Here is a 26,243-nt window from a genome sequence, read left to right on the forward strand (position 1 = left end):
ACTTGTCTAGACACTTGTATAGGATTCTTTCACTAATGGATTTTGTTAAAATACCAGCAAGTTGGTATTCTAACCGAACAAATGGTAGTGCGATGATATTGCTTCCAACTTTTCTTTAATGAAGTTTTGATCTATCTCTATGTGCTTCGTTCGATTGTGTTGTAATGGGTTTTCTGAAATTTGGATGGCTTCTTTATTATCACATATAATCTAACTAGTTTCTTGTGGTGGATACCTGATCTCAGTTAAGAGCCTTCGTACCCATAGTACTTCAGTTAACCCCCTTTTTATACATCTAAATTCAGCTTGAACACTTGCAAAAGCCACTACCTTTTGTTTTTTTGCTTCTCCAAGTAACAATATTTTCACTAACCAAAGTAAAGTATCCTAATGTTGACTTTTGATTGCCCTTATCTCCTGCCCAATTTGCATCAGTATACAATTGAGTTTCTAGACGCCCATTAGGTTTTAACAAGACTCCATAGCCAACTGTCCCTTTGAGATATCTCAAAATTCATAAGACTGCTTCTATATGAGCACTCTGGGGTTGATGCATAAAATGACTTACCACTCCTACAACATATGCTATAGCATTATATCGGGTCAGGTGTGTGTGAGATATATTAATTTTCCTACCATTCGTTGGTATCTTCTTTTGTCCGCTTGCTCTGCATTTTCTTCCATATAAAGCTTTTGATTCACAACAATAGGAGTATCTGCTGGTTTGCAATCGATCATACCAACTTTTGCAAGTAAGTCGAAAGCATACTTATTTTGACTCATGAAGATTCCCTATTTAAATCTTAGATCTTAGAACTTCAATTCCAAGAATTTAAGCCTCCCTAGGTCTTTAATTTCAAAATATTAAACAAGCTCTTTTTTAGTCTAGCCATTTCTTCATGGTCATTACTTGAAATAATCATATCATCGACGTAAATTATTAGACAGGCTATGAGGCCATTTCTATGTTTGAGAAATAGTGTATGATAGGTGTTACTTTGCTTGAATCCGTAGTTATTCATGGCTAAGGTGAACCTGCCAAGCCATGCTCTAGGGGACTGTTTTAAGCCGTAAAAGGATTTTGTTAGATGACATAATTCTCTTTCTCCAAAGTTATTTGTGAATCCATGTGGAGCTTTGATATAAACTTCTTCTTTTAACTCTTCATGTAAGAAAGCATTTTTTACATCAAACTGGTGAAGTGGCCATTCTTTATCTGCAACTACGGAAAAAAGAACTTTGATGGTATTAATATTTGTGACCAGAGAAAAAGTTTCAGAGTAATCAATCCTATACGTTTGAGTGTAGCCTTTAGCTACCAACCTAGGTTTGTATCCTTCAATTGTACCATCAGGTTTGTATTTAATTTTATAGACCCAACGACAACTAAGTACTTTCTTCCCCGATGGCAAGGCACATTTTTCCCATGTGTTGTTTTTTTTATCAAAGCTCTTATCTCATCTTCCATTGCGCCTTTCCAGTGCTTTAATTTCAAGGCTTGTTCTGTATTGGTAGGGATTTCTTTAACAAAAGATGAGGAGAAAGCCTTGGCCTCCATGGATAAATTTCCTTTGGTATGTTAGTTATAGGGTTACTTCCCTGAGACACCTTTTCTAGAGAATATCTTTTAGGTGGGACTCCCCGATTTGTTCCACTTGGCAATTCATATCTTCATGTTGTATCTTCATGTATGGGAGAATTTCCCTGTTATCGTATACTATCATCTTCTTCTATTGTTTCGTTAGTAATTTTTTCATGGATTTCAATAAGATCATGTAGAGTAATATAATCATGTGGGCTATTACTTACCTCGGGTATCAGGTTGGGAGCAGTTTCTTGGGTGACACTGATATTCGAGTCTTCTATACGTGTGGAGTGTAACCGAGTTATGGTTCATCTAGATGTAACCGAGTTAGGGTTCATCAAGAGTCAAACCGAGTTAGGGTTTGAGATATTGTAATCAGTTTTTGGAGTTAGATTTTCTGATTAATATAAACAAGAGTTATTTGTATATATCGTGTTTGATTATCGATCCAGGACTTGAATTGGTATCAGAGCCAAGTTCAAGAAATCGATAACAAAGAGATCAAAGACTCAAGACATCGATCAAAGTCGTGATTGATACGGAGGGTTTGTTTAAGTCGTGATTGAGAAAAAAGAGTCGGCCGAGTCGAGGTTGGAACTCAAGCTGTAATCAGAAGTCGCTGATCATTATAACCAACCAAGAACAAGGATCCTTATCTCTTTTGCCCTGTTTGATTTGACCCATGACTTGAATTGATCTGATACCAATCAACCCCTAATTTCTGACTCAAAATAGGTGGCTCTTCAACTCCGAGCATGTCTCTTTTACTTGTCTGTTTTGAACTGCGATCGTGACCATCTTGGCTTTCACAACCATTTAGCCTTGATCTCCCCGGAACTTTTCTTGGTCGGTTATATTGATCAGCGACTTCTGATTACAGCTTGAGTTCCGACCTCGACTCTGTCGACTCTTTTTTCTCAATCACGACTTAACCAAACCCTCCGTATCAATCACGACTTTGATCGATGTCCTGAGTCTTTGATCTCTTTGTTATCGATTTCTTGAACTTGGCTCTGATACCAATTCAAGTCCCGAATCGATAATCAAACACGATATATGCAAATAACTCTTATTTATATTAATCAGAAAATCTAACTCTAAAAACTGATTACAATCTCTCAAACCCTAACTGGTTTGACTCTTGATGAACCCTAACTCGGTTACATCTAGATGAACCATAACTCGGTTACATCTCGTGTGTGTCTTTAGATGAACCCTAACTCGGTTACACCTCACACATCACCACCTTCTATAATGTCTAACTATAACTTGGTTTATATAGACTAACCTAACTTGTTAGTCAAGACATCACCAATTATAATTACAAAACAATTAGGAAACATAAAGTAATTAGGAAACATAACCAACTATGACCAGCTTGTCAATATTGGTCCTTCAAGTTCACCGACTTGTGACTTAGAGTCCGAAATTACTTCCAACATGGAGGGATGAGACTCATTTTGGTGGCTTCTCCCTTCTTCATATGTCACATATCTTAACCAACTTAATGTGACAAGACATTCACTCTCCCCTTAACCATTGTGCTCGGGGCATAATTATACTCTGTTTCAAGAAAATCACAGCTCATAAAGGTGAACATGTGCTGAGTTTTTGGATTACAGCATTAATATCCCTTTTGATTTATTCCATACGTACCCAGCAAATTGACACATTTTTCAGCACATAAATCTAGTATAGTTCTGTTCGACTTAAGTATGGATGAGCGTTCTCAGTACCGGTACCGAATTCAGTATCGTACAGTCGGTACTGAATCGGAACAAAGTTTTTAGTTTTCAGTATCGGTACCGGTATTTTCCGAATTTCGCACAAAAGAAAATTGTATTGCACGAGATGATTTACTAGAGGAAAAAAACCCTCTAGTTATACTATTGTATAATGATGTTAATTAAAGTAAACAAGTTGTCAATGACCGTAATTCTTAGGGCAATAGAAACCATATATTTGACTATACAAACATGGGATATGATGTAAATGAGAGTCAATCTTCCTGATCCCTTGAATCCTTTTAATAAATATTTTATTTGTTTCAATATTTCCTTTGTTTCAACAAGTATCATTTTGCTTATGGTAAAAAACGGGTAATGACCAAATATGCCACACCTTAAAATGGATGGTTTAAAAAAAAGAAGAAAGTATCCAAATGGGTTCACTTGCAATATTATGGCTGCTACTAGCTAGTCATCGGCATAAATTGACATGTAATGTATGATTTTATAGATTTTTGCCTAAAAAGAGTAACAGAAGGATGATGGAGATTGATCGGGAAGTGAAGAGTTCGATAAAGAAAATCATTAATAAACGATTAAAGGAAACTGGAGAAAGTGCGAAGGAAGATTTGATGGGCTTATTGTTGGATTCAAATGACAATGAAATAAGCAACAAGGGAATAATAGTTTTGGACTTAGTATTGACGAGGTAATTGAAGAGTGTAAACTCTTTTACTTTGCAGGACAGGAATCTACTGCAAATTTGCTTGTTTGGACAATGATTTTGTTGGGCCAGCACACGAATTGGCAAGATCGCGCTAGAGATGAAGTATTAAAAGTGTTTGCAAACAGAAAACTAGATATGGACAGATTAAGTCATTTAAAAACGGTAAGTCTTCATGAGAGATAAGAACATATGAGTATAATTTTGTTTAGTTAACGATCAAAACCACCAATAATAAGCATATAAGTAAGCTTGCGTTGATACTAAACTAAACTCTTGGTTTGTAGATTAATATGATTTTACACGAGGTACTTAGGTTGTATCCGCCCGTTGAAGTCCTAGGACGGATGATTCATGAAAAAACTAAAATAGGAAACTTAACTTACCATCCGGGTCACACATTATGCTGCATCTCATGATGTTACATAATGACATTGATATATGGGGTGATGATGTGAGCGAGTTCAATCCAGAAAGATTTGCTGAAGGCGTGTCAAAGGCAACCAAGGGACAACTTACGTATTTCCCGTTCGGAGGAGGGCCACGTATATGCATTGGACAAAATTTTGCTATGTTAGAAGCAAAACTCACACTTGTTATGATTCTAAGACGCTTCTCGTTCGAGCTTTCACCGTCATACTCGCATGCGCCACATAGTGTTGTCACCTTGCAACCCTAGTTTGGTGCTCAACTGATTTTGAGTGAGCTTTGATGGTTATTGTGGCTAAAAATAGTTGCATCTATACGCTCCTTGTTAAATTGTGCTACTGTCTAATGAGTTTATGACTTCTAAATAAGATGCTCCATATATAAATTAAGCATTTTCTTTTAATTAATTTTATTATTATTGTAGGTGTAGGGTACGTCAAACCCGGTACGACCTTTTATTTATTGCATAATATATTATGTTTATTACATTATTATTATTGTCTACTAATTAGGCCCATTGGGCTGGGGGTTTGTGGAGGTAACCCCTAACCGGGCCTAGCCCAATAAATGTTAGGGTTCATGATGGTAGCCATGGAATCCCTATATAAGGAGCCTTTATCATTCATTGAAAGGACCTTCTCTTGGACCCTTGGCTCCCACATATTTTTGTGTCTATAAACAAGAGTTCATTCTCTTAGCAGTCACCTCCACACCCTCACTTTTCTATGACAGATCTGAGCAACCGGAGAAGAAGATCAAGGCGGTGGTTCGTTCATATTGAAGACCGGGGAACTTGGACATGGATCCGACCCACATCCATTCCATGTTTCTTCATTGGCGCCATCCGTAGGACACGGCAACGAATCACACCCGAATCTCCCGGTTTCGCATATAGATCTATGTTCTTGAGTGGTGGAGGCCAGATCCAGTTATAGTTTTTCCAGATCTGAGTTGCTGAGTTCGTTTCAGATCCGGCCCGTATTCCCAGATCTGTGCTCGTACAGATCTGTTTTCTCATATACACGGCAACGAATTACTCTTTGTTTTGGTCTCGATTCTCAGATCTGTTCACCAAATATTCTAGATCTATGATTTTTCCTTTCAGGAAAAATCTAGATATGGAAGTATACAAGAAGAAATACCACCAAACTTTGGGAGAAATCCTTAGATCTGTGACTAAAAAATACAGCTCTAGATCTGAAAACTGTTTCTCTGTAAATATCCATATCTACTTTATTTTGAGGAAAACTCTTCAGATCTAAGATCTGATTATATTCATACCATTAACGGGTCGGAACTTTATCTACAAGTGACAAAAGGTGATAGCCTGTAATCATATGACAACTTTACCACTTTTGAAATCCTAAAATAATAATAATAATTAGAGTTGTGGATCTGGATTCATTTCACAATGAACAATACACAGGGACAAAAGGTGATAGCATGTAATCATATGACAACTTTACCACTTTTGAAATCCTAAAATAATAATAATAATTAGAGTTGTGGATCTGGATTCATTTCACAATGAACAATACACAGGGCACATAGTTACAGGTTAGTCAATCACATGTAACATCACTTTTCTCTCACCTTTCAAACTTCAAAAAAAACAGGGGGTCATGTATCGCCCAAACACACACCCATTTGAGAACAAGTTCTTAATCTAATACAAGCCCCGACCGGAAAACCGTTGGCTGCTTAAACACTACCGCAGGTCAACTTCAATCATCCGCGGATCAACACTGCTCTACGCGGACCAAGTATAATCTCAGGCGGGTCAATCCTTACTTTCACGGGATGCGACCAAAGCTATTGTGAGACACCCACGGAACGAACGCTCACCCTGCGGGTCACACGCTCTTACGTAGCGGAACAAAACCAGTCACGGGGGACATCCGTGGATCGCATGCGGATCAAATTCGGCCTCCGCGGGTCAAGCGACAGACCAATCTCGGCTCACGCGGATCATGCAATAACTCCGGGCAAGGTTACGGCGGGTCATTTCCGCCTCCGCGGGTCACAAGCCTGCTTCAGTCAAGTGCTACGGCGTGCCAAGAAAATTGATCTGCACGGGTTAGCTCGCCTGCACCAATCTTTGTGGGGGCAAAAATATACTCCGGCTCGACAACCTTGGGTCTCGTGCATCACACGTCAATCACTGTGGCCCGCATGCACGTCCCCGCTGGCCAACTCGGCTCACTGAGGGTCACTTATGAGTGCTGCGGGTCACTTACGCACACCTGCGGACCAAAACAAGTCACCGCGGACCATTTACGTCGAGGGACCAAAGGTGGTCACCGTAGATAAATGATTGAGGGTCACACACCCGATGGACCAACTTTGGCTCCCGCAGCCTTGTATAGACGCCAGTGAATCAAATAAAAACCTGTTGGACAATCACGAGCTAAGTGAAAAATTTAGCGGGACAACAACGGGTCACATATATGATCAACGCGGAACATTACCACCATCTGCAGACAAGCTCCGCGGAACAATTCGACATGATTAAATGCGTTTTGTAATTTTCAGCTTCCGCACCATAGCTTCCGCGGACCCGTAAAGGCTCCGATCAAAACTATGGCGGGTCATTTCCGGCTTCCACAGTCGTAGCTTCTAGCTTCCGCGGATCACCTAAAAAAGCTCGGAGCAAAAGATGGCGGGTCCTTTCTAGCTTCCTCCGGCCCCGAAAAAATTAAAGGCGGGTCAACAATAAACTAAAGCCCTCCCGTTACTCGCCTATATATTAACACCCGTTACAGTGGGTCATACATTCATAAAGGACACCAACGATCAAAGAAGGTCAAACGCGGCTTCCGCAGGCTGCAAAAAACTTTTGCGGGACAACATCGATTACCAGCGGGCTTCATTCCGTTGTGTCACACCATCTTCTCCAAGCAATCTTGGTTAGAATAACGACTTAACGTAAGCCTCTGCAACTGAAACAACGACCAGGTTTTTTGCTCTGTTTTAGTTTGTTTCAAACCAAGAAAAATAAACATGGCAGAATCTATCATATATATATGTATGGAAATGGTTCGAGGGTGGTGAAGTGTTTGAGGAAAACATGGGAATTAATTTTCAAATTTCAAAAAACCCCCTCAACTTCTTCATAATATTTATTTTGTTCAAAAAGTAAAAGGGCAATGACAACTTTTAAAATCCCGTATTAAAATAAATAGCGAGTTAACTTCACGCGCGCCGCGCTTTAGAACCACCCGTGTGTTATATATTTATATAACATCTACATATATATTTATATATATATATATTCGGGTATGCAAATAAACAGTTAAAAACGTGCGGATACTCAAGTCATGTCTTGACACAATTTCCATTCTTATTAATAAACTAATATTGCATACTTGTTTATGAAATAAAATGGAGATTTCATAGACTTTACTAATAAACGTGAGTATTACCAAGCCTTTAAAACAATTATTAGTAAATAATAACTATGAGTAATTATTTTATCTCATGTGACATCTTAAAACAATAAATATCATTTTTTTTTTGTAAATGATACAAAAAAGAAAAGTTGTTTATACACGTCCGCGCATGTGATTAAAACTTTATTAACAAGTTTATTATTACAAGTTCAATGTTACTAACATTATTTAGCAACAAGGAACTCAGGGACTATCATGGTGTATCACTACTACATTATCGCGATGGAAGACATCTGAATATCAGGTTGGGCGCACCTCATAATTTGCCCGGGGATGGGAACCTTATAATACACCCACATGGCCACGCGCCAACTTAGGTTGGGCGCACCTCATAATTCGCCCGAGGATGGGAACCTTATAATACACCTACATGGCCACACGCCAACTTAGGTTGGGCGCACTTCATAATTTGCCCGGGGATGGGAACCTTATAATACACCCACATGGCCACGCGCCAACTTAGGTTGGGCACACCTCATAATTCGCCCGAGGATGGGAACCTTATAATACACCCACATGGCCACGCGCCAACTTAGGTTGGGCACACCTCATAATTCGCCCGAGGATGAGAACCTTATAATACACCCACAACGCCAGTGCTACAGGCTAATGCCAACGCCAATGCGAAATAGAGGTTGGAGACCCTTACACAAAAAACTCGCATGAAGGTTGGAGACCCTTACACAAAAAACTCGCATGAAGGTTGGAGACCCTTTACACAAAAAAACTCGCATAAAGGTTAGAGACCCTTACACAAAAAACTCGCATGTAGGTTGGAGACCCTTACACAAAAAACTCGCATGAAGGTTGGAGACCCTTACACAAAAAACTCGCATGAAGGTTGGAGACCCTTTACACAAAAAACTCGCATAAAGGTTGGAGACCCTTACACAAAAAACTCGCATATAGGTTGGAGACCCTTTACACAAAAAACTCGCATGAAGGTTGGAGACCCTTATACAAAAAACTCGCATAAAAGGTTGGAGACCTTTACACAAAAAACTCGCATAAAGGTTGGGGACCCTTACAAAAATCTCGCATAAAGGTTGGGGACCCTTATAAAAAACCCAACGGCCGCTCGCCGGATATAAAGGTTGGGAATCCTTATAAACCCATATGGCCACGTGCCGATCTCAAAGGTTGGGAATCCTTATAAACCCATATGGCCATGTGCCGAATTAATGACATGCGTGTCATCTTATGATAAAAGGCCCACGTGTCAAAATTGTCATCATGATTTAAACTCTCTTACAACCCGAAGCAAAGTAGACACACATGCAAAATGTAATAATAGAAAGCATTGGGTCAAAAAAGCACTACTCCTCATTCCCGAGCATTCCTCATAAGTCCAGAACTTCACCAAACCGCTTGCACGCCCAGGAGAAACACTGGACTGGGGGGACTTGTAGGTGTAGGGTACGTCAAACCCGGTACGACCTTTTATTTATTGCATAATATATTATGTTTATTACATTATTATTATTGTCTACTAATTAGGCCCATTGGGCTGGGGTTTTGTGGAGGTAACCCCTAACCGGGCCTAGCCCAATAAAGGTTAGGGTTCATGATGGTAGCCATGGAGTCCCTATATAAGGAGCCTTTATCATTCATTGAAAGGACCTTCTCTTGGACCATTGGCTCCCACATATTTTTGTGTCTGTAAACAAGAGTTCATTCTTTTAGCAGTCACCTCCACACCCCTATTTTTCTATGACAGATCTGAGCAACCGGAGAAGAAGATCAAGGCGGTGGTTCGTTCATATTAAAGACCGGGGAACTTGGACATGGATCTGACCCGGATCCATTCCATATTTCTTCAATTATGATTAATATTTTATAATAATTATCGCTATTAAGATTTAAACCTCTTGGTTTTGGACATATATTCAAACTCACATGATAATTGATAAACACATTGCTCACATTTGTCTTTTGAGGCCATAGCATGTTGGCACCTCATCAAAAGGAGTTGGTTTATATATTGTTAAGATACTTCACATAATGTATAATAAAATTATTGTTAATAAGGATTAATTTAACGGTCAGTATAAACATTATGTCGCTAACTTGTCAAAGGAAAGTACGTCGCTAACCGCTTGATGAACAACCCGTTACTACCTTTAGGTGAATTGCTGCTAGATTGACCAGGACATGGTTAATGTATGGTTATTTGATATAATTGCAACAAACTTATGATAGTTTAAGTTACTAGTCACAAACAAACTTTGTTGTTAACTTTGATCCGGGCATTCAGGATCAATGCTTAACAATATGCGTTAGAATCGATTTTTTACATTGCAACTTCCACACAAATTAGTTTCCATTGGCGGGCAGATGCCTTAGCTAATTTAGCCTTATCCTTGAAAATTCCAGAAGATACAAAGATCCCAGTCAACCATATACTCTCGCCAGCAATAGGAGAATAAGAAGTTGTGGAGATTACATCTGACAAACAGATCGTACTTTGGGATCCATTATCGTCAGATAGCCAAGGATCCTGGATCCTCCCAATTAAGAGATACATTCAAACTGGAGAGATTCCAGCCACGGAGAATCCCAAATCTTTCAAACTCAAGGTATCACAATATATTTTATTAGATGATATGCTATACAGAAAATCTCTTGCAGGTCCATACTTGAGGTGCATCGAGGATCCTGAAATTCAAGAGGTGCTCAAAGACTTTCACGAAGGTGATTGTGGTAATCACACCGGAGGTAGAGCCCTGTTTTCTAGGATTCTAAGAACAGGATATTTCTGGCCAACAATGAAGAGAGACGCCATGGAATACTCAAAGAAATGTGATGCTTGTCAAAGGCATGCAAACATCCTATATCAACCAGCAGAACCTGTGTATCCTATATCCTCATCATGGCCTTTTATGAAGTGGGGGATGCATATTGTGGGTAAGCTACCTAGGTACCAGGAGGAAAAGTATTCATGCTTGCAATGACTGACTACTTTTCAAAATGGATAGAAGCAGAAGCTTTCGTTCAAGTCCGTGAAAAAGAGGTGATATCCTTCATTAAAAGAAATATTATTACTAGATTTGGCATTCCTTCAGAAATTATTGTGACAATGGTTCCCAGTTTATCGGGAAAAGAACCACTAACTTTTGTGACAGTTGGGGCATCAAGATGATTACATCTACTCCAGTGCATCCTCAAGCAAATGGCCAAGCAGAGTCAAGCAACAAGACCCTGATCAACAACCTGAAAAAAAAGCTAGGATCCAAGAAAGGAAAGTGGGCTGAAGAGCTACCTTATGTTCTTTGGGCTGACAGGACAACACCCAAGAATGCAACGGGCCAAAAACCCTTCTCATTAGTGTTTGGATCAGAAGCAGTTATCCCTACAGAAATGGTGGTTCCGACAGCCAGAACAAGCATCCGTGATCCTGAGGTCAATGAAGAAATCCTTCTTGAAGACTTAGATACTGTTGAAGAACTCAGAGACCTAGCCAAGATCATAATGGCAGCTTATCAACAAAGGGTAGCTGGGGCATACAACAAGAATATCATAATCAGAAGGTTTCAAGAAGGAGATTTAGTATTGAGGAAAGCCTTCCAAAACACAACCAATCCGGCTGATGGGAAGTTAGCACCCAAATGGGAAGGTCCTTATCTGATCAAGTCGGAAGCAGGAAAGGGGGCATATCATTTGCTCACTATGGAAGGCATCAGGTTACGAAGAGCGTGGAATGCTATCAACCTCAAGAAATACTTTTTCTGATCAGGACCAAGTATCCTCTGAGGATCAAGTATCCTGAAAGGATCAAGGATTCTAAAATCGATATTATCTATCTAATCATTTATTCATTTTTATTTTTGCTTATTTAAGGATAACATATTCTTAACACTTAAGGATAACATATTCTTAACACTTGTGTTTTCCAAGTTTTAAGTAACAATGCAGGATGTTAGTAAGATATTCAATGATCAAGAGGTTGGCCACCTCTCCTTTATATTTAAGGTACTTTACTATTTTCCTTGGCCTAGCCCACGATTGGGTATGACCCCCGATGGTCATATCCCCTAAGGTTTAGAGTTTTCACCTTTCTTATAAATTAGAGTTTCAACATTCTCTCCTGGAGCGCACATTATCCAACGTATAGTCCGGGGCAGCGGGACCAGTACACGTTTAGTGGCTGACAATTTCGTTGCTTTGGCTATATGGAGGATCCTACAATTTATGGTAGACGTACCATACCATCGGTTTATAATGTTTTCACGTTATCTCAAGACAAAGGTTTCTAACATTTTCATGTTAGCTAAGGTTTTGGCGTTTTCAAGTCACTCATGTTTGGGCTAAATCCCAGTTTGGGCGAGTCCCCAGTTGACGTCCGTATCCTTAGGCCAGTCCCCAGTATTTGGGCTTGTCCCTAGTTTGACGCCAGTCTCTTGGGCTTGTCCCCAGTTTCACGGGCTTGTCCCCAGCTTAACGGGTTTAACCCCAATTAATCTTATGATCTCTTTGCAATAGGTTTTCTAAGTTCAATAACAAGAATCAAGACTTATGGATTCAAGATCCTTAGTTTGTTTCTACAAGGATCGCCGAAGGTTCTGTACTTATGGTAACCTAGGTCTACTTAGACCTTATGGTATGATTTCTACTTAAAAATTAATATTGGTTTGGCTAGGATCCTTATAAATCTTTTTGTTTAAAGATTTTAAATTTATAAATTGCTTTTATAAGGATATTCTATCCTTAAAGTTTTTTCTTTTAATTATTTTTCTAAGGATATTATATCCAAAAACTTCTATAATCGCTTTTTCTTAAGGATATTCTATCTTAAAATTTTTACTCAGAATTATTTCTTAAGACTCTCAATAAAGCTAAGATTATATGAAATAAACTTGCAAAATAATAGATAACAAACAGATAGTTAAAAGATTTATATTATTAAACATAAGTCATCTTGGACTTATCCAAAATCCTTAACCCAGATTTCACAATACAAAAGATGGACCATCCACCCGGGTTAAGTAAGTAGTACTAATTGTTCATAAGTGCAGGAAAATAAAAGTCAGAGATACCAAAGGCTTCATCCCCACAAATAGAGGATTCATCCACCTTCGGTACCCCTGAGAATGTCTTGAGGATCAGTGATCCTTAAATCCTAATTAGTATTGTCTATAACAAACCATAAACCATTATCCAGGAAAACATCCACATAAAAAAAATGGCCGGGCCTTGTCTTCAATATCCTTCATCGCCCATTCAAGCTGCATCCTCACCATCCGCAGCACCTGCTCCTTCACCGGCTTCAGCCACATCCTAGACTCCGCTCGTCCCAGCCTTCTTCTCCTCAGCCATCTCCACGTCCTCATCGCCACCAAGAGCCGCCAGAGTAGTCTTCCAATTCTGCACATTCCAGGTCGCCTTATCGAAAGCAGGATCACCGGCCTCCATCGCCATCTTAATCCTTGCTTGCAGCATCGACCTGGCTGCCCACATCTTAGCCTCTTATGTCGCTTGCTTGACTTCCTCTTGGCGTTGGGCATCTGCTGTGGATATCTGATCCTCTAGCTGCCTCTTCAGCTGGGCCAAAGCTTTATCCTTGTTGACCACCACATTCCCTAACCCAGACAGCTTGTCACTCATTTAGCTCACAATCTTTTCATAATGCTCTTTGAAAGCATTCATAGCATGTAACTGACCATTATGCATGGATTAGAAGGATATTGGATACTTAAATTCAATATAACAAGATAGAGGATACTTACAGTGAGGACCATGTCATAGTGTGTTTCGGGTCAGAGGACCTCTTTCTCTTGGAAGCAGCTGACTCAGCTCTGGTAGTTGCATTCTTGGGCTCGGAACTAGTTGCTGCCTTCAGCGTTTCCTTCTTAATGTCTTGAGGAATGATCATACTATCGACGTCTTCCAAGGAGAACTTACTAGCAGATTTTTGAGACTTCTTGGCGCCTACAAGATTAAGTTAACAGATAAGTATTCTATTTAATTTTATTTATTTCAAAATTATTATATTAAACTTACTTGACATATTGGAATATGAGAAAATCTCACAAAAAGATTCGATAAATCGGGCTTGGAAAGTTCTGACCTCGGCATCCAGTGCAAGGAATCATTTTGTTTTCTCTTCTGTACCAGGTAACTTAGCCAACGAAGTGAAGTTCTCAACTGCAAATAAAAAGAAGAATCAAGGTTAAATTAATCATAAAGGATCCTATTTTTATTAAGGATCCAGGATCCTACCCTTTCTGACCTATTTTGAAGGAAGGTCAGCCCCTTTGGGTATGGAGTCACGTTTCACGAAGAAAAACTGATTCCTCCAGAAGAAATCGTTCAATGTGACTTTCAAAATCGGATGGGGTTGTCGAGGTTTGGATTTCAATTTGAATCGGGCTGGACCATGGGTAGGAAGGGTATACAGATGGGATAACTCTTGAAGGCCGAAGTTAACTTTCTCCTCTTCAATGATTCATTCTATAGTGCCGAGGACTCTCCATACCATAGGCATAGCCTGGATGTAGGATATGCCAGTGGAATTGAAGAAGCTTTGGGTGAAAGGAGGGAACGGATAACGATAGCCAATAAGGAAAGGGCAAGCCGGAAAACACACCCAATTCTGTGAGTATACGTCGCAACGGACGCTGGAGTCATACGGACGGAACATGGCTTCTGGCGGAAATAAAGAACAGATCTCATAGACTTCGGGATCCGTGAGTTTGCAGATTTCGATAGAAGGGCTGGCTATTTGGTCTTGTGGTTGCATCTCCGACAACCCAGAGTCATCGGAAGATTGGTCGGACGGTTTCAGAGAAGGTAAATGTAACATCGTGAAAATTTCTAGTTCAAAATGTAGACTTCCAAAGTCAAGGGACCAAATATGCCAAATTCCAAACCTTAGGGTTTAAGTGAAAATTCTGCTTTCTTGTCCTATCGCGATACGCGACGGGACAAAAGACGAACCCATCGCGTACTGTGACGGTTTTGGTCAAAAAGGTTCTAGAAGAGTCAACAGCAATACGCGATCGCTGTAGAGCCTACGTCATCGCGTATCGCGATGACGTGGCCTGACACCTCTGGCACAAGCCTGCCACGTGTCCACACAAGGCACACCTCTTGCCATGTGTCCCGACATGTGGCACGACGTCCACCTGTAGGTTCCCAGCCGGATCTACACGAGATATCGCGTGCTACGTAGGTGCGGAATCCCTACGTAAGACGTTACGAGTATAGAAAACAATACGAGCTAACACACGATACGATAATCAAACACACGTTGTATTCCAACCGTAAACACGTGATACTATGATCACTGAATACAAACTCTCTGACTCGAATACACGAATAAACTGAATTCTTATTGAATAAGCCGTAAACAAAATAGCTTATATAGACACGACAACTTCGCCTGGCATGTTCAGGCGAAGTTGTCCCTAACTTCGCTTGTCTAACAAGTTCGCCCATATAAGCGAACTTGTTAGCAACTTCGCTTACATACAAAACTCAAATCTAGCTAACACGATTACAGACACTCGACACTGAACTACTGACATCATGCACCAACAGACTCCCCCTTGGCAGTAGCTTCATCTCTTTAGCTTCAAACACGTGTCTTGTAATCTTCAACACTCTTATCTTCATCTTTAAGCATGAACTCCTTCGCGTACACAAACTGATACAATTCTTTGATATTTCTTCGCTTCGTCTTTCCAAGCAGGAATATAAAAGATCTTCTTCTCATTCAGTACCTGCAGATCAGCTTGCGACAAGTTCACTAGATGCATCGGATCGTACACTCTAAGGAACTCTTGTTCATCTTCGTCTTCCATCACTGCCTCAGCTGTCTCACAATCTACAAACCACCACTTCAGGTCTTTAAGCACATTCTTGGGCATTAGCTTCATCGGCACTTCTTTCAAACACCGGATCGGTTTATACTTCATAATCATCCAAGGCTTTCTGTTTGCTCTCAAACCTCTATCCTTGTCTTCAACAAGTTTTCCCTTTTGTGGTTTCAACAGCTCAAATTTCTTCTCTTTTATACTCTCTTTCCACATAATCTTCCCAATTACTCTAGCCATATTATCGTCACTTCTGTTTATCAATCCCAATCTGGCTAAGTCTTTCACTTCACATTCTGGCAGTGTATTCAACGATCTCAACATCCTTCTAAAGTACTGAACACCGTCATACCTTTTAATCACGAAGAGCCTCAACTGCTCATCTTATATCCAGCATATAATCCCTTTCTTCGCTTCAGCATAACCTTTAATGTTGTAACTCTTCTTAAACATTGTAGGGACCGCCGGTTTCTTCGTTTTGACGAACCACTGAGCATAGCCTTCTTTCCATCTAGGCTGCTCTTCCCATTCAGATTCATCACTTGCCATCTCTTTACTCATATCTGCTTTCTCAACATCTGGAATGTCATGCTCAATATTTTCCTCAACTATCTCTCCCTCTTCAATCTCATTATCAATCACAATCTCTTCTCCAATCTTCTCTATCACATCACTCGGTAGTACATCATCATCACCAACCAAACCATCATCCATCTCCTCTACGTCCACTACCACCACATCATCACCACCAGCTGCAGTTGTCGACTCCCCTGAGTTGTGGAAGTTCCAAGAGCTTGATCAGTTCTTGGCAACTCACCACCTGCATCTTTCGATGCATTGGGATCATCGTCTCTATCATTTCGTCTCTTGGTCCTCAACTCATCGCCTTTACAGCTCGTCTCCCCCTGAGATGCCAAGAACTCCTTGAAAGCATCTATGATTTTTCCATGTTCTACCAGCAGGGACGACTGCATCTGATTCTCTGCAACTAGGCGTTGAATAGCCTGGGTCTGTATAAGATTAATCCTTGACTGCTCTGCCACGACCCGTTCAAGTGTCGCTATTCGTTCAGAGTCTGATAGGGTTGCATCGAAATCGAACCTCATATGTGATATATCTTGAGTGTACTGAGGAGGGATTTCCGATGTCACCGGGACCTCAGAAGTAGAAATAGACGTAACCGCAGGTGGTATCGTCACCGATAACCTTGCAGTGGCCACAACAGTCGACTCGATAAATTGTGCAACGACCTCCGTTGGAGTAACAGTCGGAGGCGGCAACGAAACGATCTCAGGAGCCGAAAGTTGGAAAGTAGTGGGTGGGAGGCCAAATGTAGATGAGGTAGCCACCACGGGAACAACCGTAGCGCTTGGCCTTGTAACCTGTAGTGATGAGGGAACCATTGTCATACCGGATAGTGTTGTGGAGTGAAACGTACCACCCTAGAGCTCTCACCGGCTCCCGATCCTGCACCTATCCGTTCCCTTCTTGACCTCCGGATCAACTGTTGTACCTCTTCCTCATAATCTGACTCGCTGTCATCATCTGTTCTCTTTCTTTTCCCATGTAGTCTTTCTCGAGTTACCATAATCCTTCTTGCCTCTGCCACTTCATCATCAGAATCAGAACCAGCCACCGTAGCAGCTGTCCTAGTAACATTCACACCTAAAGCACGTTCAACCGGGACCTGTACGTTCTCCTCTGGATCCACCCGATCCATATCAAAGAAGCCTTGACCACCAAATTCTACATCAAGGTCCACGTTCTCCTCCGGTGACACAACAGGTGCAGCAGGTATAACTTGAGGTGCTCCTGCCTGTTGTGGTGCCGGGTCCCTAAACTCGTCCCCACGAGCAGGCACATACCCCGGGTTGATCAAGTACCCAAAAAGTGGAGTATGCCGAGGACGGAGCTCAGGTTTGCTCCTCGCACAGGAGGATCTACATTGGGCGAAGATCCGTTTATTCACACTCTCAACGTATCGGATCGGACGGCGCTGAGGAAGCGTTGGAGCAACATGATTCAAGATCATTTGAAGAAATCTTGCATACATGATAAATCGCTTACGCGCCATCGCTCTTCTTTGACGATCAATCTCATAAAAGACCATCTGACTAAAGCTGAATCGCTTGTTGTACGTCAGAGCAGTCATCGCCGACTGCATGGTCGCGCCCATGCCATCAGTGCCCGCCTTTCTCCCTGACATGCAAACAATCATAACATGCATGAGAAAGCGCCACTGGTCAAGTAAAAATCCTTTCCTCCTCTGCGTATCCCCCAAGGGACCAGAGTATCCCATTCTCAAAAACGCTCCATCACGGAACGGAGCTACAAACTTTGTCGGGTCATCCCTTGTCTCATTTCCAAACCGTAAAGCCGCCCGGATTTGTTCAGAAGAGAACTGAACAATCTGATTGTTTACTGTTGCGCGCATCACCGGGGGTTCGACTCAACAGTCATATTCCACGGTCTGCCAAAAATCCTCAATGTTGGGCAAGGATATCGGCAGAGTTGTTGTAATCGCGTGGAATATCCGCGAACGTAACAGAAACGTGATGATTTCGCGGAAATCATCAACTCCGCTCGCCTCCGGGTCTAATGTTATATACATGTTGTGACCCGGGAAGAACTGTCTCTGGTTATCACCTCCGTCATCACCGCCTGCACCACCTGCTCCAGCAACAGCAGCCATATCTGCAACAAACAGGTTAAGTTAGATAAACGTCAAAGCAAGTCACAAGTTCGCCTGTTACCATGAGCGAAGTTGTGATCTATTCAGTGTAGGCGAAGTTAAAGGTGGGGCGAAGTTGGGAAACAACTTCGCTTCAACTTGAACTTCGTCTGATAACTGTTAAGTAAAATGGTCCAGGCGAAGTAAATGATAACTTCGCCTAACCACAACATCGCCTCATAAACTGTTTCAAAATCTATAATCAAGCGAAGTTAAACCTCAGGCGAAGTTACGGATAACTTCGCCTAAACTGTAACTTCGCCGAATTCGAATCGGCAACAGTTAGGATAATCGAACGACGTGTAGATGATGATTTTGGAGATCGAGGACTCCGTAACACATGATTTTATGAAGTTTTAGACGTTCAAGTAAATTACTATCACGTAATAACAAGTTTGAAATCGGGTGTTTAAGGTTCGAAAGATCGAGGTCGTTAATCGAGTCGAAACGACCGATGATTAACCTCAATAGACAATGATAGTATGATAATCGAACCCTACACACCTTGAATTTGATTAGAATCGAAGGAAAGTTAAACACAGATGATCGATGAGATGCTCGATAAGTTCGCCTAGGTCTCTGAGAGGATAAGTTCGCTGGTTTTGAAATAATGAAACTGTTTGACCTAAAAACTTCTTTATATAGGGTCAAAGTTAGTACAGGCGAAGTTATCGATAACTTCGCCTATTCCAGGCGAAGTTATGAACAAGTTCGCCGGTATTTACAAAACAAACCCCTATACTTTGAACAATTTTCAATAAAGTTTTAAAGCATCCTTTAAAGCGTTAAATGATACGATCAAGACCAAGTAACCAGGTATAAAATCAAACAACTACATAAGTAACGAAAATTTGAAAAATTAAAGTACACGGGATCAAATTTCAGTCTCGACAGGGACTACCATGTTTTAGAAAAGATCCGAACAGGAATCATACTTATTACGTGACTGTCACACAGATCCGTGTTCAGCTGTATTATGACATAAAGAAACAGGTTGTAAGCATGTAATATACTTAAAATGGTTTTCATCGTTTCTGTGATACGAGTTAGGTTTAATTAAGCTCAAAACTTAAGTGGGCAACAACTCAAAGATTATGATATCTCCTATCTATTCTCAAAGCATATTTGGCTTTCCCCAAGTCACCCCGAATTGACCTCGACCCGTAGTGTCTGATTAAGTAACAATTACTCTTCGATCTTAGACTCTGCTTCCCGTTCACCTTCTTGCGTCTTGATTGAGAATCATTAACATTATGAACTCTAGAAATAATTTTTTTTTTTAAATCTGTATATACACAACTTCACGTAGAAAACAACTGCAAGTCCCGAATCTGGATCACTGCAGTGTCTTGACACGCTATCTTCACGGGAATCAGAACACTCACGGGCTCGTGTATGACTGGGTAATCGCTTTTCTGCCTATCATTCGGAAAGATATATATGAAGACATGCACAACTCTTAAGGAGTTTCCACGTAAAATCAAGTAGATTTAGTTAGTATCACTTTTACTTTTACGCACCATAAAAAGCTACCATGACATACAATGACTGTTCTAAAGTCTTTTAAGCCTAATAACTTTACTAGTTAAGCACACAGAATCAGTATATCTATCACTTTCAAAGGTTGGATCAATTTTCTGTTAAACATAGTAAAGTAACTTCTTACGAAGTAGTAGACTTGAAAAATAATTTCATCTCCAAGAAAGAAAAAAAAAATTTAACTTCAATCGCCCCGACCAAATCAAAGTCTTCAGGGAAACGGCTATCCCGAAGATCCAATGGATCAGCTGGACCGACCACATACTAGTATGTGTCCTTTTAACTAAGTATGATCGACTAATTTTCAGCGAAAGAATGAAAACACATCATAAACCGCCCCGGTCACTTTCAGTCATCTGGTTAATGGCTATCCTCATATTCTACAAGTAGAAATGAGGACCAAACATATCCGAAGACATGTCCTTCAAACTGAGGCAACCGACATAATTCTAAGCGATAGTGACGTTTTTTTTTTTTTAATTCAAACACAAACATATGACATGGTTACTCGGGATTGATCATCCTATTCAGCTCAACAAGGTTTTGAAATCTAGTTTTGTCAAACGCTTTCGTGAACAAGTCAGCGAAATTATCTAACGTGTCAACCTTTTCGAGCACAATCAGTTTCTTCTCAGCACAATCCCGTATAAAATGATGACGAATGTCAATATGTTTAGTTTTAGTGTGCTTTACGGGATTGTTAGTTACTGAGATAGCAGCAGTGTTATCAATGCAAATAGGAGTAAGTGAGAAATTCAGACCATAATCGTGCAACTGTTGTTGAATCCAAAGAACCTGGGAGTAGCAGTTGGATGCTGCCATGTATTCTGCTTCACAGGTTGAAATTGCGACTGAGGTCTGCTTCTTGCATTGCCACGACACTAGTCTGCCACCAAGAAACTGACATCCACCAGTTGTAGACTTCCGACTCTGATTGCACCCTCCATAATCAGAATCTGTGTAAGCGACTAGCTCCAAGTCTCCTCCTCTCGAGTACCACAACCCCAGCTTCGGCTTGCCTTTGAGATACCACGGTATCCTCTTCGCACCCTTCAAATGAGATTCTTTTGGGTTTGCCTGAAAGCGTGCACAAAGACAAACAGCAAACATTATATCAGGCCTAGAAGCAGTTAAGTACATTAAAGAACCTATAATAGCCCGATATTGGGTTGGGTCCACGTCTGCATCGTTGTCTGAATCAGCACCCAATTTGTGATTGACGCAGACTGGAGTATCATATGGAGTGCTGTCCTCCATCTTGAAGCGTTTGAGAACATCATGGACATACTTCGTCTGATGATTGAACATCCCGTCTTTCTTCTGATCAACCTGCAATCCTAAAAAGAAAGTTAGTTCACCCATAGCACTCATTTCAAATCTCTTCTTCATGACGGCCTCAAACTCCTGACACATGGAGACTTTTGATGCAACAAAGATAATGTCGTCCACGTAGACTTGCACCAGTAGAAAGTCGCTCCCTTTTCTCTTGAAGAACAATGTGCTGTCAATCTTACCTCTTTCAAACTCATTCTCAAGCAAGTAATCGGATAACGTTGAGTACCAGGCACGAGGTGCCTGATGTAGTCCATACAGCGCTTTACTTAGCTTGTACACGTGATCGGGAAAGTCATGGTCAGGAAAACCGGGAGGTTGCTCAACGTACACAACCTCATCGACTTTACCATTTAGGAACGCACTCTTCACATCCAACTGAAAAACCTTCATCTCCTTATGAGCAGCAAATGCCAAAAACAGCCGAATGGCTTCCAATATTGCCACAGGAGCAAACACCTCATTGTAATCAATCCCCTCTTGTTGAATAAAGCCTTTAACAACCAGCCTCGCCTTGTTCCTGATAACAATCCCTTTCTCATCTCTCTTACATTTGAAGACCCATTTCGTGCCAATTGCATGCACATTCCTTGGTTTTGCAACCAGTTCCATACTTCCATTTTCTTAAACTGAGCTAACTCTTCTTGCATGGCTTCGACCCACGAGCTGTCCTTAAGAGCCATTTGATAGTTCTTTGGTTCAATCTGGCTAATAAAGCAGGTGTACAAGCATTCGTTGATAATGCCCGTGTCTTTAATGCATGTGTAAACACATGTGTGCTCATTCAAGCCTTTTCTTGTTTGTACACCGGCGGATAGATCACCTATCACGTTCTCCAAAGGATGATCTTTGTGAATTCTCGTAGTCGGAACCGAACTGACATTCAGATTATCTTCCAAGTTCGAAGATAGCTCATCAATGGGTGATTGATGTTGAGAGTGAAACGGATTGATGAATTCCTCTTCAGTAGAGGCAGCAGGGGTATTGACAGCATTTGACGAGGAAGGCTGACATTCATCATACTGTGGTCGTTGCACCAAAGTGTCTTCCTCATCGCATATCATCTTCGTAGCAATTCTTTCCTCAACTTCTGCAAAATCCAGATAAGGTATGTTAAAAGATTTAAAAAGTCTATCATAGTCGAAAATTCCAGCGGGTCCCGTGCTTGGTTTTGGTGATTTGTAACTTGTGATATCAGTGTTACACACCACCTCAACCTTGCTGGTCGATGTATTAAAGACCCGCCTGTTGGGAGTTCCAACAACGTATCCGACTAAGATTCCTTCGTCGGCTACTTCACCAAATTTAGAATTGGTCTTTAATATCGAACACGGGGACCCGAATGGTTCAAGACCACTCAATTTGGGCTTTCTCCCATGCATAAGTTCATAACAGGTTTTATTTAATCTTTTAACAGTTAACACTCTATTAAGGATATAACAGGCTGTTGCAACAGCTTCAGCCCAGAACACCACGGGAAGTTTCGAATCAGCCAGCATGGTTCTGGCTCCTTCAATTAAGGTTCTGTTCTTCCTCTCAGCCACTCCATTTTGTTGCGGTGTATACGGTGCGCTGTATTGGTGTTCTATCCCCTTCTGTAAGTAGAAGATCTCCATCTCATAGTTCTTGAACTCAGTTCCATTGTCACTCCTGATGAATTTAACCCGTTTCCCCATGATATTCTCAACCTTGGTAATCAAATTCTTTACCATCTGCACTGTTTCATCCTTTGACTTCAGGAAATATACCCAGGAATATCGAGAGAAATCATCAGTGATCACCAAGCAGTATGATGTTCCTCCTAGACTTCTTACATTCACGGGACCGAAGAGATCCATGTGAAGTAATTCTAGGGTACTGACAATTGAATTGACCTTCTTGGTGTGATGGGATTTCTTGTGTTGCTTTCCCTTTTTGCATGATAAGCATTTGTCTTCAAAGTTGAAATCCTTCAAGGGAACACCCAGCACAAGCCCATTTTTGACAAGGTAGTTCATTTTCCGAAGTTGAATGTGCCCCATTCTCCTATGCCACAACTCGGACTCCGATTCAGTTGCTTTTGACAGAAGACACGATTCTTCTGTGGCCATCTCAGTCGACCTCATATCCATGATATACGTATTCTTCACTCTTGGAGCCTTCATAATAATCCAATCCTCTGGTATCTTAAAACCAGGATACAACACAATCGCTTCATTCTTTGTAAAATGTACGGTGTAGTCTTTGTCACAAATCTGCGAAACACTCAGCAGATTGTGCTTCAGTTCTTCAACAAAATTTACTTTCTCCAAAGTCATCTTTCCATTCGACACCGTCCCTATTCCTGTAATCCTTCCACCGCTCTCTCCTGCGAAACTCACTCTTCCTCCTTGAACAGGTTTCAAGTCGTGTAACAATTTCTTGTTACCCGTCATGTGCCGGGAACAGCCGCTATCCACAACCCATTGATTGTTGGCAGCCCTGTTCAACTGTTCCTGCACGATTAATGCAGATGATTAAAATCTGGGGACCCAAGACCGATTGGTCTTGGGTCGATACATTCCGTACCTTGGCTGTCCAAAGTTAGTATCATAATAATTTCTGTGAGTCCTAACAGGATACCTTCTTGTGGATTGACTATGAGGCCATCCAAACCTTCGTGAATTAAAAGAATTATTACTTAAGGTTTGGTTGTTAGCAGTGAAAAACTGAGATCTATTTCTTTGAAAACCTTGATTAGTCCAATTTCTGAATTTTGATGGGTTTTCATTTTTACCATTATATTGATTAACGTTAGTTCTTTTCTCAGATTTTGAAGTCCTCACACCTCTGAATTTCTGCTTCAGAGGGCAATCAGCAACAAGGTGTCCTAATTGATTACATCTAAAACAACTCCTGTGTCCAACTTTCTTATCAAAAGTTGTCTTAGATGTTGAGGCTGTATTACTGCCCGTTTGTCTCACATATGGTGGGACATACGGGTTTAGTGGAGACTTCTTTTCAGGTGTTTTATTTTTCTCTCCACTTTTTGGTAACACTTCCTCTTGTTTTGTCTCACTCGACTCAGAAGACTTGTCTGAGTTAGATGAGACAGGACTCGGAGCAGAAATCTTAACACTTGCAACAGGCATACTAACTTCTGGTTCTTTAATAGTAACTTGAACTGGAACTATCTGACCATAGTCAACATCAACAGATTTCTGATTACTAGGATCATAAGTGTAATTATGATTGAAAGGTGGTGGAACTTCATGATAACCAATTCCTCCCCTTTTTGGGGAACCTTGATCACTAACGAGGTGATCAAGTATAGCGGAGGAATTTCTGAATTGCTCAAGTTTCCTGTTAAGTTCCACCACTTTTACCTGGTGATCAGCTATCTGTTTTTCCCTTTCAGCTATTAGTTTGGTTTTCTCTTCTAGAACTTCATAGCTAAGATCAATCACTTGAATTTTTTCAGCAAGCTTTGCTTTAAGACTTTTAATATCCTTCTCACTAGCTTTAATTTTTACTTTGTAACTATTTTCTCTAACTTTAGTGAAATGATGATCTTTTTTTAAAGTTTTAAATTGCGCATCCAAACTAACAAACTGATCAGTTATAGTTGTCAGTTGTTCAGACAGATGTTCACACTTAGTACAAGGGAGTTCGGTACTTACCTCGGAGAGCTGGTCTGCCACATCTGCCATGTAAGCTTCATTTTCGCCAGTTCCCTTCTCACTATCTGCAGTTTCGATGTTTGCCAAATTGGCCTGTTCAAATACTTCTTCAACATGCAGATTCCAGTTGTACTCCTCGTTCTGTCTGGAAATCATGGCTCTATAGTCATTACCACTACCACTCTGCTGTGTAGATCTGTTTTGACTGCGTTCAACACGTTCATTTTTGCACTCTTTTGCAAAGTGGCCATTCTGCTGACAGTTGTAACAGCGAACCTTCGACTTATCAAACCATGGCCTCTCACCGACAAACTTCCTGCCAGTCTTCTTCATGAACCTCTTAACTCTTCTCACAATCATAGCCATCTGCCACTGCAGATCCATCTCCTCCAGATCATCAGCATCGATCTGATCATAGTCTTCATCCAAAATTGCAGGATCAACAATCTTACCCTGAATGTAGTTCTCATACGAAGCAATAAAAGATGCATAGAGAGCAAACTGCTGTTCAGCAGATTTAACACTCATGGGCATCTTCAAGTAGTTGTTGTTTGAAACACTTGGGGAAAAACTACTCTTGGTCGCTTGAGGTTGAGAAGCATTTGATCCTCCAGCTACAAAGCACACATCGCCGTTCATGTTGAGAGATACATGTCCTTCGTGTGTTGAGTTAGCGCCTGACTCTCCCTTAGAGTAATAAGCAGATGATTCAGTTTTCGAACTTGATCCTGAGTTAACCTTTGCACCATACATACCCGGATCTTGAACCTGATCGGTAGGTGTCTCCTTTCGTACCATGTTCAGTTCAAACGTTCTTAGCTTGTTAACTGCTGTCTCCAGGTCATAGTCAGCAAAGTCTTTGTCTTCTCTCATCAACACAGTATACATCTCCCATTTCGGTGGGAGAGCATCAAGAAGCTTTTCAACAATCTCATCTTCTTTGTAAACAATTGAATAGTTGCTGAGTTCAGTCATCAGATGATAATATCTAGTGATGATATCATCAAGTGATTCATTCTTCAGATACTTGAAGACCGAGAATTGGGTTTTTAGAAGTTTAATTTTCGAGGCACGAATTCCCACATTGCCCTCAAACCTGTTCTCAAGTGCTTCCCAAAGCTCTCTAGCAGTTTTATACTTTCGGAAGGTGTGAAGTATCTCTTGTGGAAGAGCCATTGTAATTGCTGCGTGAGCTTTGCTTTCGGCCTCATACATTTTCTTCTCCTCTTCTTCCATCTCTTTGTATTTCTTGATCTGATCACGACCCTCATACTCAGC

The 26,243-nt window shown here is 40.8% G+C and overlaps 1 protein-coding gene across 1 annotated transcript; it reads left to right on the forward strand.

The window, feature by feature from the left end:
• The first annotated feature begins 3,561 nt into the window (after nt 1-3,561).
• Nucleotides 3,562-4,878, forward strand: LOC143567315 (cytochrome P450 CYP72A219-like). The gene is made up of 4 exons (XM_077053765.1): nt 3,562-3,573; nt 3,983-4,201; nt 4,324-4,352; nt 4,409-4,878. Exons 1-4 carry the CDS (start codon nt 3,562-3,564, stop codon nt 4,713-4,715), a joined length of 567 nt encoding a protein of 188 aa, XP_076909880.1. The 3' UTR covers nt 4,716-4,878.
• The last annotated feature ends 21,365 nt before the right edge of the window (nt 4,879-26,243 follow it).

The sequence above is a fragment of the Bidens hawaiensis genome, unplaced genomic scaffold (genome assembly GCF_021521415.1).
Source record: "Bidens hawaiensis isolate Kalapana, Puna unplaced genomic scaffold, B.hawaiensis_p1.1 tig00023388_1, whole genome shotgun sequence".
NCBI lineage: Eukaryota > Viridiplantae > Streptophyta > Magnoliopsida > Asterales > Asteraceae > Bidens > Bidens hawaiensis.